This window comes from Grus americana, chromosome 2 (assembly GCF_028858705.1).
Source record: "Grus americana isolate bGruAme1 chromosome 2, bGruAme1.mat, whole genome shotgun sequence".
Lineage (NCBI taxonomy): Eukaryota > Metazoa > Chordata > Aves > Gruiformes > Gruidae > Grus > Grus americana.
In genome coordinates, this window is record NC_072853.1 from 79,666,590 (window position 1) to 79,680,838 (window position 14,249).

The 14,249-nt window shown below is 38.5% G+C and overlaps 1 protein-coding gene across 6 annotated transcripts in view; it reads right to left on the reverse strand.

Annotated features, from left to right (window-relative positions):
• Positions 1 to 231: 231 nt before the first annotated feature.
• CTNND2 (catenin delta 2) overlaps positions 232 to 14,249 on the reverse strand; it is a 691,690-nt gene continuing 677,672 nt past the window's right edge. For all 6 annotated transcript variants that reach the window (XM_054816775.1, XM_054816773.1, XM_054816771.1 and 3 more), the window contains 3 exons: positions 13,547 to 13,678; positions 5,930 to 6,003; positions 232 to 2,624 (listed from right to left, as the gene is read on the reverse strand). In XM_054816775.1, the coding sequence (XP_054672750.1) occupies positions 2,364 to 2,624; positions 5,930 to 6,003; positions 13,547 to 13,678 (467 nt within the window). In that variant the 3' untranslated portion in view covers positions 232 to 2,363. The remainder of the gene's footprint in view (positions 2,625 to 5,929; positions 6,004 to 13,546; positions 13,679 to 14,249) is intronic.

Sequence of the window (14,249 nt, forward strand, 5' to 3'; positions counted from 1 at the left end):
AGGCGGTCAAGAAGAACTTCAAATTGTGAGTGACATTCTTTATTAAAAAAAAGTTTTTATACTGAAAATGTGCTTTGTTCAAAAGAGCACTGCAAATGTCACTTATCTTATTAAAATCAATGTAATAAATAAAATATAAACAACCTGTGTCCAAAACTATGAATAATATTTTATCTACCTCACTATACATCTGGCCCACTGTGCCCCTCCCACCCACCCTTTCTTAAATTTGTTAAAAATTTTTTTGCATGCGATTTTTTTTCCCCCTGTTTACTACAAAGAGCAGATAAGGTTACATATCGTACACTGGGAAAAGCTGCCAAAAAAGGTTAAACTATAGTCCTAGATTACCAATAAACCAATTCTACGTCACAATACCCGCCTGCGTGAACTACTCGGGCTGAGTCCTATCGAGCAGGCGATGACTTGCGAGAGACTTCTCCCCCTGCGCACAGCCAGAGGTGTGCCGGGTGATGTTAAGACTATTACAATGACTAATCACAGAAATGTTTGCAACCTAAATAAAATTCCTTAATTTGAGCAATTTACAACTACTCCATTTGTGGTGGGTCTTATGCTGTGAAAACTGTGAACGGTTGCCTGAATCAAAGAAATGAACAAATGCTAGATTCTTTATTTCACTTCCAGAATTCCAAGAGCTAAGATGAATACGCCAGCTCTTCTGGCCTCCTAGCCTAGCTTCCTTTTTCTATTTTTTAATTTAAAAAAACCCCCAAAACCTCTGTCCCTTACATTTGTTCCCCCAGGGTTTTACTTTAAATGCACAGAAATGGTTGGTATCTTTCATATTTGAGGAATGTATTTTGCGTATTGCGTATTGGGTTTTGGGTTTTTTTTTTTTTTGGTATGGGTTAAAAGAAATGATTGTCCTAATGGTTCAGGAGTTGGAGCCTTCTGTAGCCCAAAGAGTTTGGAGACTCCAGACTTAAGTCTGTTTGGTCTTTGTTTTCCATTCCCTCGGGGAGATGGCAAGAACAAATTCTGCCTTCCTTGAGCACTTGCTGGTTGGTGGCTGGAGAGTAATGATATTTCCTCAAGAGAAGATCAAGAGATGCTATTTTAAAGGAAATGGCACCTAAGGGTGAAGGAGTCAGTGAAAAAAATCCGACAACCCCTTCCTTTGTGAGCATGTGGCCTAACAATTTTGAATTGCTATCAATGGATAAGAAAGTGAGTAAGAGAAAGCACATACTGGAGTTTCCACTGTTTAAAAAAACCTGAAAATCAAACAAAAATTGAAGCTTGAACAAGGAAAACATTGGATGAAAAGAAGTCTTACGCCACACAAACGCACACACTCAAACACATACACACGCGCACACAGAATACTATGCATACGTGGACACACACAAGTAAGAATGTGTATTTGTATGGTTGGTTCTTGGAAATAGACATTCTTAGCAAATATGGATGACAGATCAATTGTAATTTATTTTCTTTTAACACTGTATCATCATAAAGAAAACTGGTATAAATGAAAAAAATCTATTTCAAATATCTACATCTAAAATTTTAGGCAGTGAAAAAGCACTTCGTTGACAAGGAGTGTGGAATGATGAATGTTAATTGTCAGAAACTGCTGAATGCCTTTTTTTTTAGTTGCCACAAACAAATTCACATATCAGAACGAACAATACTGCTAAATATTCCTTTTTGTTTTTTTGATTTTTTTTTGATTTTTTTTTTGTTAAAACGCACTGGGGAAAAGAAAACAAAAAACTGGAAATTCATACATCTTTCAAAATTTGAAATTGAAGCAATATTTAGAACCATAGATGAAGAAACACTGTGGCATTGGTGTAATATACACAATGCACTTGGGTTTTTTTTTTATCTGTAATGTACATCAAATACTTTACAACAATGCATTAACAAAAGGCAAGAAACATCTTGCTGTACAGAGGAAACCCCAAATGCAACTTGAAGCCTAGATTCACAATGAATGAGGATATTAAACAAAGAGTGAGAAGCTGTTCCCCATAAAGTATGTACGCTGCTCGGTTACTTGTGCTTAACTCTTGACCCACATCCACTGTCATGTTCTCCCTCCTTCCTTCAGCCACATTCAATATACAGCACCAAACTTTAGACTCTACAGGCCAACAGTAAAGTTGCCCCACACTGTAAAATATATATGTATATATATATTTCTTTCTAATTACTCCCAGGTTTAGCTTTCATATCTTTTAGCCTTCTAAAAAAATCTCTTAATTTTTTTCCATACTGGTTATCTGGGCCTTCCTATGGAACAGGCTTTAACAAACTAAATTTGCAGGAAAAAAAATGTCTTGTGGTATGCATGCACATGCACAGTTCCTGGAGCTTTTGTATCTGCCCAAGTCTCAAACCCAGGAGTCGGGAGAGGCTGGATAGTGGCTTGTTTCATAGTTAAGTTCACTATAGGGACGAGCAGCTGAATAGAAGTCGACGTAGTTGCCAGTTGACTTTAGTCCCAGGTGCATGTTGTATTCACTTGCAGGTGGACGATGATGCACTTGGTCCTCAAAGAAGGACTCGTCGTAGTTTCTTGTTGAATTCTGAAACGGCTGATATGGTTCATAATCTTTTCTGCTGGGCTCCTGTGGAACTGGCTGTGTTGAAACCTGAAAGACAGCAATACACACAGACTGTTAGATACAACTTACTGCGGGCAACAAGAGTGAAGAAGGAGTAAGTCTCGTTCTGTGTTTATTTATCATACTGGAAAGATAAAGTTTATCTTTGTAATCTTAACATCTGTTCAAGTTATCGCTTGGTAGTGAATTAATTCCACAGCTTTGCCTTCTCATTACATTTCTTTATTTAATATTGTTATTAGATATGTTTATTATTTAATGTTATTGCTGCTAACAGATGCTGATTTACTTCAAAAGTAACTCAAATCTGGACCTGAGCAGTGTAGCCTACAATTAGTTTCGTTAACTATAACTTGTATATAACTTTCTGACTATTTTGCAGCTATATAATGCAAACATTGGTGACCAGAACTCAGCCTTGAAGAATTTGAATGGAAGACAATAAAGACACTAAACATTTTGCAGCTGCCTTTGCCACAAGTGAGATTTAGAGTGACACCATATCCTTAGGAACCATTTATAGTTTTCAGGGCAATGACATGAGAAAATTTCAGGCTAAGTGCCCTACAATGTGTTCTTCTGCTACTCTTAAGCTGAACCATCTTCTTACCACCTCCTCAACGCTTTGTGGTGGTAATCTTGTGTTGCTGCTACATTCCAGCAAGTTGCCTTGAAGCTGAAATAATTATGATATGCAGTAAAAAATTTCAGGCAGTCCCCTAACCTAAGTCTGCCATAAAGTTTTTTGCAAGCAGCCCTAGTAAGTCTATTTTTGTAGTTGGGACTTAATTAAAATCTGAAATTTAGAAACACATGCTAAGTAACTTAGTGGAACACTACCTTTCACTCTATGCTTCCTCTGTAAGTTTGGGCAGACTTCTTGACTGCAAAATGATACAGCCTTTCAATCCTCAAACGGTCATCACTGGGAATACTGATGCTCAGATGCTGGTGTCAGAAGAGTCTGCAGATCCTGCTGGCTCTGCAGGAGTTACTAATGCTCCTTCAAGAAAAGAGGAACATTTGCACTGCTACGTCCCAAACTCTGTGATACTCTTTCAAAGCAGGTCTGTATGGGACTCTGTGCAAAAGGCTGCCCATGCCCTTTAAGCATCTTACGAGTGATCTTACAACACTGGGCACAGTATTAGAAGAGCAGAAGGGTGCACAACTACCCTGGCTTCTGTTTCTAGGACTGCTATCAAGGTGTACAGGACCTTGAGACCCTTGTTTCATTTCATATATTCAAACACAGGTGTTCTATTTTGGACACAGGAGAAAAATTTGATACTAAGCAACCTATTTATATACCAAAAAGGTAGAGATGATCGATTTTTGAGCAGAAAATAGGGGACTGAAGTAGTATTTCTGAGTTCTTTCTAGCTAAGAACACTACATCTGATATGTCAATCATAAATCTGACATTTCATTGAAAAAGCAAGTGGGAAAAGGTGGAAAATTGGTTTTGGTTTTTGGTGAGGTTTTTTGTTTGTTTGTTTTGCTTTTGCTCAAACTCTCACCCCAAAAATCAAATTAGTTGAGTCATGACTGCAGTTAGAGTGCACCTGCTGTTATAATACTTCATATCCTTATTTTCTCTAAATACTGTGTTAATTGGAAGGGCTTCATCTCTTTAAATGCAATAAAAGCAGGAACACCTTCGTGCACTGAACTGGCTCACACAAAAAAAGAATACGGTGCACCACAGGAAATATTGGCTGGTTAAAAAGCAAAACCAATAAAGAGAAATGAGGGCATAAAATATCAGCAACTCCTCTTAAATTTGTGGATGAAAATCGAAATATCAGTCTCTTAAACTGAAATTTCAGGTAATTAGTAAAAAATTTCAGAGAAAATATTTTTTATTGATTTTACTAAATATTCATTTACCTGTCCAATACTACTAATCATTTAAAATGCTTTCCTTAAATGTTTTTTTGTCTCATTTCTCCAGTTGAAAAACGCTGCAGTTTTTGTGTATTACACAGGGAAGTTGTGATAACTAAGTATAAAGTAGCATTACACATAATGATGAAACAAAAGGGCATGTATGAAACTACAGGGACACGTAGTGATAGGGCAAGGGGCAAAGGCTTTAAACTGAAAAAGGGTGGATTTAGATTAGATCTCAGGAAGAAATTCTTTCCTGTGAGAGTGGTGAGGCACTGGAACAGGTTGCCCAGAGAAGCTGTGGCTGCCCCATCCCTGGAAGTGTTCAAGGCCAGGTTGGATGGGGCTTTGGGCAACCTGGTCTAGTGGAGGGTGTCCCTGCCCATGGCAGGGGGGTTGGAACTAGATGGGCTTTGAGGTCCCTTCCAACCCAAACCATTCTATGACTCTATGAAAAGCCTATGGATGCAAAAAATGGCTGTTTCCCAGGGACTGAGGGAATACTATACTGGAAATGTCAGCTATATGAATGCCACACGTCAGTATTGCAACTTTTTCTGTGAGTGTATTAGCTTGGCACCCGTGCTGCCAATGACATTTTTGTAATGCACACCTTATCCAGACGTACTTACTGCTTGCTTTCTGGTTTTCAGCGACAGGACATTTTTAAAAGAGTCCCAAAGTTCTAGACCGAATGGTTTGGATGTGTATACCTGGGAAAGTGTCCTTGCTGATGAAGTGCTAGATTTTCTCTTGCCCATGCCCTGATGCATGCATTAAAAAACAAACCAAAAGCCCTGTTGCAATCATGCTTCTGGAGTGACTAAATGGCAAATCTGAGGGCTTTTGCTACACCTAAGTATAGTGACACGTCCCTGCAAGAGATACAGGGGGTTCTTCTTCCTGGCCTGTTCAACACTTGAGTATCTGCCTTAGCAGATGCCTTAGCACATGAGCCGTGTGGTGTCAGCAGCGTGTTAAATTTTACAATGGCTATACTCATGTAGTAAGATGTGACCGGACTTAACCACATTCATCGGCACAGGACATCATGAGATACCTGAGCCAGTAGAAGGGCCCATTAACATTAGCTTGGCTTTTGTAGTCTGTGTCACCCGTATCCAGAACTTTTAAGGCATTCAGGTCTCAAGGCCTTCTTGATTTCATTTGGAGTTACAGGCTTCAACACCTTACATAATTTTTGTGCATAGGCTGTCATAACCTGTTGGACAATTTTTGAAACTTGGGTTGAAATTATCCATTAACATAAAGAACGTAGCTTGTCTGAAGCCAGTGGAATTGCTAGCATTTGCACAAGCAGATGACTCAGTTCCTCCAATCTAGATTTATCAATCTTTGCAATATTTTTCTTAGTTTCCATACAAGATGTTACACTGGTCTTTTGCCATCTGGAACAGTAACATTTTAGTCTCCTTACTTACCTGGTTATGTTTGATATCTTCAGCAGGTGCACCATATGAATTCCTGTACAAAGTTGAGATTCCAGTGTTCTGAGCTGGAGAGAGAAAAAAGGAAGGAAAAAGCAGGTTTACCAAATGTATCTCTTTGACATCAAAATGAATTCTGAAGGCTTCATTAAATACATGATACAGCACCAGTTTCCCATACACAAAAATCTTTAAAAGCATCTGCAGGCTTCTATTTTATCCTCCTCCCACTAAACAGTCATAATCTTTGCTTTGGTATACATGCATGTACATGGTATACACTTACTAATGGTAACAGGCACTACGTCACATTCATATCAACCTTGTGCACTTCACATATAAATCAACAAAATCATTTCATATACAGCTAGCATTCAGTAATATATTTCAGGTTATGAATGGGATTTTATATCACACATACACTAAACAGGTAACAGTTGTAAACATTGAGATTAAGAAACATTTCTTTCCTTTCACTTCAGTTGGATGATGTTTACCAAATCCTGGATTATTTATCCTACAATGCTTTTGCTACATGGTGAAATTACTCATGGGAAAAGTGATTAAATGCAACTGAAAAATGAGTTATGCAAAAAAGTAGTATGTAGTTATACTGAAGAGGTCTGGCCAACTTAGTCTCAAATCCATGAACTACTGTCACTTTTTTTCTCAGATGTCCTACTACTAAAATTCATGGACGAAACTGAGCTATGAGTTTGAAATCAGAAGTAATTCTAAAGACAAGGATAACATCATACAGTTTTACAAAAGTTTATTTCCCATCCTGCCCCCAACCCCGCCCTGCCAAAGCACATAAAAAGCTAAGGATTTTCCCTGCAAGGCTGACTTCCCTGATCGCTTTGATTTGGTTATCTAGCTGAAGCTTAGTTTGCTGGTAGGGCTAGAAAGATTGTATTTACTTCTCATATTTGAAAGAATATGAGGGTAGTATTTTGTGTGGCTGCTGCACACTGTTCTTACTGGGCATGCATTATTAACTTTCCAGACATTATAACCAGTGATTTGATGCTGTCACAAAGACTCTCATTATAAAAGCACGTGTCTGAAAGTAAAAATTGAGTAGTTGTGAATCAGAGTCATCAGTGGAATTGAAACACGTTGCTCAACCGACTTCTCTCAGGTCTCTGTGCAATGGTATAAAACCTGGAGGCACCAAGAGTTCCTTTTAATACCTTCATAACTCAAAACCTTTGAGGGTGTAGACTGAGGATCAGAGCTGAAAGCCGGGTATGGGATCCATGCTAGTCACATCACTAAGAAGAACCACAGTTACTGAAGAAGTAACCACTCTTTCTTCCTTTGGTAACCTGCTAGCATGGACCCCAGCACGTGCAACTGCCTCTATCTTAACCCCCACCACCGCACCCTCTCTGGAGAAAGTAATGGCACGGTCTTCAGTCAAAGTTGATTGCAACATGCCAATTTTGATCTTCACATCTGCCATGGTTTCCATGCTGGGTGTATAATTTTTGTCAGACTTTGGTGCACTGCTCCATGCTGCTCCTTTACAGATCTCAGATGGTGTTCTTAAAGATCTCCAGCGTGTTCTTGAAAAAGCATAAAGACAGGGCTCATATGGTGGGGTGATGAGCCCTAACAGCCCTAACAGCTGGAAGAAGATTTTTTCACTTCATAACCAATAACTAATAGGGGTGAAAAATCTCATTTCTTGAAGAGCTGGATGCAACTATTGATACAGTGCATAGTCCTGTATAAGAAATGGATAAGAGCTCTGGAGGTCTCCAGGGACTGCAGCAGGATCCTTTCTTTGAAGGTGGGAAGAATGCAAACTCGAGTAACAGATGGAAATGACGACTGCTTGAGTAGTTTGTCTTTGGTCATAGATGTTAGTGTCAAAGGGTCGATCTGCAGAGGCTGTCTCTGTTCAGGCTGCATTTTGTCACCTGAGTGACGCATGCGACTTGACCGTTATTTCAATGTTTTTTATATTCCAGCTGCATCCTCTGCTTTAGTGTTTGAAAATCTCCCTCCTGATGGCAGTCTTTGGTATTAGAGGAATCCGCATCAGCATTGCTATTTACGGTGGGTCTCATGACGGCATGACTCTCAGTAGTACAACTGACAGATCTTTCCTTGATACCATCTTTTTTTATGCTGTTGAGTTTTTTGCTTGCCCCACAAAGTGCTAGAAGAAGTTGGGTTATAGAAATTCCTCTTCTCAAGATCTAAAGACACTCAGACTTAGTGTTTCAGCTACCCATTTTCTGAAGCGCTACTTCTTGAAAAAAATGAAAGTGACATACAAGGTGTTGGACTCATAAACAGAGGAAGAACTTGTAACCATTTTGTTTTCATGTATAGAAATGGGAAGATAAGCGATGTTGAAGTTTTATGCATGCAAGTTTTCAGTCAGGAGTGACTGAACATATTCAGTCCAGGCAGGACAATACTGTTCATGGTTGGTTGATGACAAGAATAAAAGACTGGTATAAGGTGCAACATTGGAGGGTTTTATGAAGAATCTAACAAAAAATAGCAAAGTGGACACATAATAATTCATATGTTGTTCCTGCAGGCAATCAGAGAAACTTTAAGGAGGCTCATGACCTACCCACCTTTTAACAGGTATACAAAGAGGCACATGGTACGTATGTGCCACTAATAGCCAAGACTATTAGAAAATCCAGAAATAGTCCAAAGTTAGTGCATAGCTGTCCAATGCATTACTGTGAAATTTGCACTGATGTGCTCAGAATCGTCACATGCCAGATTGAAGACTGACAGTCTCCCAGATCACATATTCTGTGATGGAAAAATGGATAATTTCAGCTTATGAAAATAGCTGCAAGGTATGCATTGCTGATTTCACTGCAGTGATGTGGATACAAATTCACAAGTTTAAAATGCAAAAAAAAAAAGAAAAAAAAGTAGAATTCTTTTCTTAAAGTAATAAAAAGAAATACAATGACACATCTGATGCTTGGAGATGAATGCCAAGAGTTCAAGAACAAGAAATCTTGGCTTAGTCTAGCTGGGAGGCTGAGATAATTCTGTCTCTGGAGGAAATGTAAGTCAAGCAATGTAGCTGCTAGCAACGCATGCAGCCCCGCTCCAGTACCTGCTTCTGAACATGCAGGCGGCATCCCTGGGAACTCCATTCCCGCTCTGCCATGCCTCAGTGAGCAGTTGACTCTTGCTGTCCAAAAGCAGAGGGCAAATATGAAAGAAAGAAGGGAGAGAATGAGCTAGATGAAGGGACAGATATTGTGTGGTTAGTACTTGATTTTTGCTGTTAATATTGTATAAGTACCATCATAATAAAATTATCAAACAGAGAGAAAGAGAGGTTAATGAAATAACTTTCTTTTTTAAAGTACGGCAAAAGAAGGCAAAGGGGTACAAGGAGCAAGAGATGGAGGTTTTCCAGCAGCCTCACTACCTTACAGAGATGTGAGAATTGTAGCTGCAGATGAAATTATTTGAGGAGTGATGAAAGTGTGTGCGTATGTATTTTACGCACTATCTAAACTTCAGTACAAGATAGTACTGAAGAGGTACATTTTACTAGGCAAAACTGTGAAAGTTCTAAAATGAGTACTATCATCAACCTGTTGTACTTTGAAGTTGCATTGCATGAAGAACATTATAGAAAAATACCTGCTTTTTTTCCCCTGTTCAGTTTTCAAGGTGATCTTGGTTAAAAGAAAAAAATTATATAGTTCCCCACAGCAGTTTTCTGTAAAGCTGACAACTTTGAAAATCGTGTCACTCAATGGTTTATGTGACAAAGGTATCACTGACCAAAGCCAGCCCTGTATATCCCAGTCATTTGATTCACGGTTTAACAGTCAGCTTTCAGTTCTTGTAAGTACTTATTCTGAACACATTTACAGACATTTTGAAATAACAAGGTGCTAGCCTTTTGCGCTCACAAACACAGACTGATATTAAGAAAGGAAAGCTCAGCTGGACAGGTAGTCAACCTCATCTGGTATTGCATAACCTACTTTTTCTGCTATAAACAGCAGGACTCCATTTTCTAACATTTAGTTCAAGACAGTAAAGGAAAATGCTTCTGTGCCTCACAAATCTCGGCTAACAGAGATCATTACCTGTCACTACCACTGCCACCTTCCTGCACGATGAATGATGAGGTAAGGGAATGAGAAAAGATTTCAGTGTATTACAGTTTCTTAAAGTAAGAATAAGTTCAAGTAGCCTGAGCATCTGTAGCTATTGTAACAGATGATGGTGGGTGGTTGTGTTCTGAATGTGCAGGGACTTGCAAGTAAGTTTAAATGACAGAAGTGTAGATGATTGATTCCTGACAACCAAAAGAAAATCAATTAATCAGAAGGTGTTTCTCCTGGTGGAACTGAAGATACAGGGTGCAGACTGCGGTGTACGTATGAGTTCGATGAGGGAACTAACAAAGGAAAAGAAACTTGAGTAGGAGTCCCATGACAGTATACAGTAATCTAATCTTCCATGTTCTGAAGGAGAACACCACGACATAAATAACGTTATCACACGCACTCATAGTTCCTGGTTTTTTTTAAAGGAATATAATAGTTTTTGTCTTAAAAATATACTTTAGGTGATAACATTTTATTATTGGTTATTATTTTCTACAGAGAAGAGAAGATGGATAGTAAATATACAAGGTATCATAAACCTGTGAAGGGAAGAGGGCAATGAGAACTTTGATATTGTTCCTCTATTTTTTAGCTGTCCTTGTGAAATCAATATAAGTTATCATCTTCAGCCGAACTGCTTACTTCATAGAGTCTCCATTTTTCCCAGAGGTTTCCTGACAATTCCCCACAATGGCAAGTAGCCAACATTTCTACTTTGAAAATCCATCAAAAAAACCTTCATTTCAGTCCCAGCCAAGAGGTCATAAAATATTTGAACTATAAACTGAGAAGAGCTTTGGAGAAGAGCATGGAGACAGTCATGGATAAATTGGGACTACAGCTGTGGCTCTACACTCTGTGTAAATCCATAAGTCAAAGAAAGCTTTGTGTAATACATCAGCTTGACACAAAAACCAAGAGCAGCTCAAAATGTGTATATGCCAGGTGGAACCTGAAAAAACATTTATCTAAGTCCCAGAGGTTCTGTGGATGTATTAGCTGTAGTGCATTGTCTAATGCAGCAAATGAAATATAGGCAATGCAAGGAACTTGCTACATGAACTTGTATTAGACCATCCAAGTAAAGCCAAAATGTCTCACAATTAAAAATCACAAATACTGATTTTAAATTGTTCTTTAATGAAATATTTATTATTTAATGAGCTACAAATATGTCACACAAATTTCACGTTGAATGTTGATAAGCAAGACTCCTTCTGTCATTTTCTTTTGTTCTTAAAATGGTGCTTAATTTGAGCTTAGACCAAATGAGCAGAGATTTGGTGATCTGAAAGACAGAGAAAGTGATTTGTTAATTCCATATTCATTTGTACAATGGGCATAGAATCACAGAATCACAGAATGGTTTGGGTTGGAAGGGACCTTAAAGATCATCTAGTTCCAGCCCCCCTGCCTCCACTAGACCAGGTTGCCCAAAGCCCCATCCAGCCTGGCCTTGAACACTTCCAGGGATGGGGCAGCCACAGCTTCTCTGGGCAACCTGTTCCAGTGCCTCACCACTCTCACAGTGAAGAATTTCTTCCTGAGATCTAATCTATATCTACCCTCCTTCAGCTTAAAGCCATTACCCCTTGTCCTGTCACTACATGCCCTTGTAAACAGTCCCTCGCCGGCTTTTTTTTTTTAATGTAAGATTGCGAAACATTATTACAATTTTCAATTTGATTTTGGTTTTGATTTTTCCCACTGAGAGCAGTAGCTGGAAAAATAGTTGATAGCTGAGTGTGATTCTGAGAGTTCCAAGTTTTCTTACTAAAAGCCCAGCCAAAAGATCGATAGGAACAGACAAAATACAAGCAGATATTAAAGGAAAACATGATGCAAAAATCAAAGTTGAGCAAAGGTTGCTGGGGAAGTATGAACCTCACACTCTGAAAATTATATTGAAAGAGAAAGGAAACAAGGGAAACAGGAGCGGGAGAAGAAAAACACTACAGCAAAAGATAAAATGAAAGGGGATGGGGGGGGAAATCCACCCAATTTTTTTAGTGTGGAGAGAGACAAGGAAAAATATGCAACTAACTGCAAGGAAACACAGATTTTCCACATGGAAACCCTTTTTTGGTGAACCTTCTGATATGATCTGGTATTCTAAATTTGCAGATACAACTAGAACAAAATACTAATGTTTCTGTCTTTTCAGCCTGCTGTTCTTACTCCTGCGATTCCCTCTTCATGGATCCTTGACAAAGAGCTGAAAAGAATCGCAGTCCTGTCCTTCACAATGACACAAGTAAGGACCACTGAAGTGTTTCAGAGAACCACCCTGTGCAGTGACTATGAAACATCCAAAATATTACAGATACGTTAAATCAGTACCTTGACTGAATCTGCAGCAATTTCATGTAGTACGCTGCAGACGCCATTCAGGACACTCCTCACTTCTGTGGTTTCCAGTGCTCTTGACTGTCATTCCTCTTCTTCAGATTTTCACTTTCATGCTAATTAATGTTCTGCATTGCATTTCCACACAAATTCAAAGGCTGGGCTTTAGGTTTTGATTACACAATGGCATACAGAACAGTAGATATAGTATGAATATCATCATATCCTGAATACAGTTGTGAAAGCTAGTACGGATGGCTTGACATGGAGTCAGCACGTTCCTGGTGTCCACAGTGAGCTAAGGAACACAAAGACAACCCAGTCTGGCATTCTCTGAGCAAGACCTCTACAGGGGGCATGGGAAGAGGTAACAGGCTTTCAGAAAATGCAGAGTGACTCCTCATTGTGATTTTTTACTTGCTCCAAGGTAGCATTTGGAGGAGAGGACATTGTGATGCTCAGCAGTGTATAAATGTAAGAAAATGTTCAACAGAGGTTATATAAACCTGTGCAATGGTGATGGAGACCAAAATTAACAAAGAGGTGCAGTACTAGGCAAAGCACTCAAAATTTTGTAATTACTGAAATGCTAACAGGTTAATGAGCTCATTAGGGGAGAGAGGCTTTCCATGAAACTTGCAATAGATGCCGTAACAAACACAGAGAAAATTTTTGCATTTAAATCAGCCAAGGGATAGTCTTTACAAACTGCTACTGAAATTGCTAGAAATGACTGACGTGCAGAATAAGCTAACTGGTCCCGGAAAGCCATTCCCTGCAAAAGACAGATGTTAGGGATCACCGCACATGCTCAACCATCGTCATGCTTGCTGAAACAACACTAGTTAATTCAAAGTCAGCTACCAACTTCCTTCTGAAATGAAAACAAACTTAAAAAGAAATGTAAAATTGCTTTTAGAGCCTTTCTTTTGTGAAGAAACATAGTCTTCATAAATCATTTTCACACAGCATTGTATTTATTAAGATAAAAATATTTCTTCAGTTGTACTTCTCAAGGTGGCTAAAACTTTGGAATCAAGCAAAGCAGGTTGACTCATCTCTGTAGTACAGTAAACCCAGCTAAACCTATAAAATCAGTGGTCTACCACAGCTGATTTTTACATATGCTATGTAAGCATAATCTCACCTGTCATGGTGTCTTTCCTAGAAGTGTGTTCTCCTTTATTTCCATGGTAAGTGGCGTTTGTTCCAGTTGATTCATAGTCTGTTTTTCTTTCTTTTAGGCTGATCATTTCCCGAGGTGAGGCTGGGGCACTTGCTAGATCATAAAAATGGATTTATTTTTTCTCACCACATATCACTGAATGTAGCATTTAACTCTAGAGTAAACATTTTAGTAAAGTTTGTATTTGTTCCCATACTAACATGAAGTTGTTTGAAGAAACACTACCACATTATGGAAGAAAAAGACGATCAACTCCAAACATCTTTTTCTCTCTGGACTTTTCACTTTTTTCCCTCACACCCAACATCTAAGATGATCTTTAAGAAAAAAGTACAATAATAATAACAATAATAATATTTCCCCCCCCTTCTGCTTTTTGATTTCTTTAATTTGTCAAAACTTGCCGGTATAGGCATTTCCATTTTTTCCTCAAAATGGTTAATTTATTTCTGTTGAAAAGACCATTAACTTTCAACTGTGTGGAAAAACTCTTATAAAATGCTTTCTTCCCTTCTCTGTTGAAAATAAACAAACCCATTAAATAATTCTAATGGGGACAGGAAAAAAAGAAAGGTGTTTTTCATAGAAAATATATGGTGAAGAATGCCTTACATTTAAAGGTAACTGTCTTTAAACAATTGCCATTAAAACAACTACTACTTTA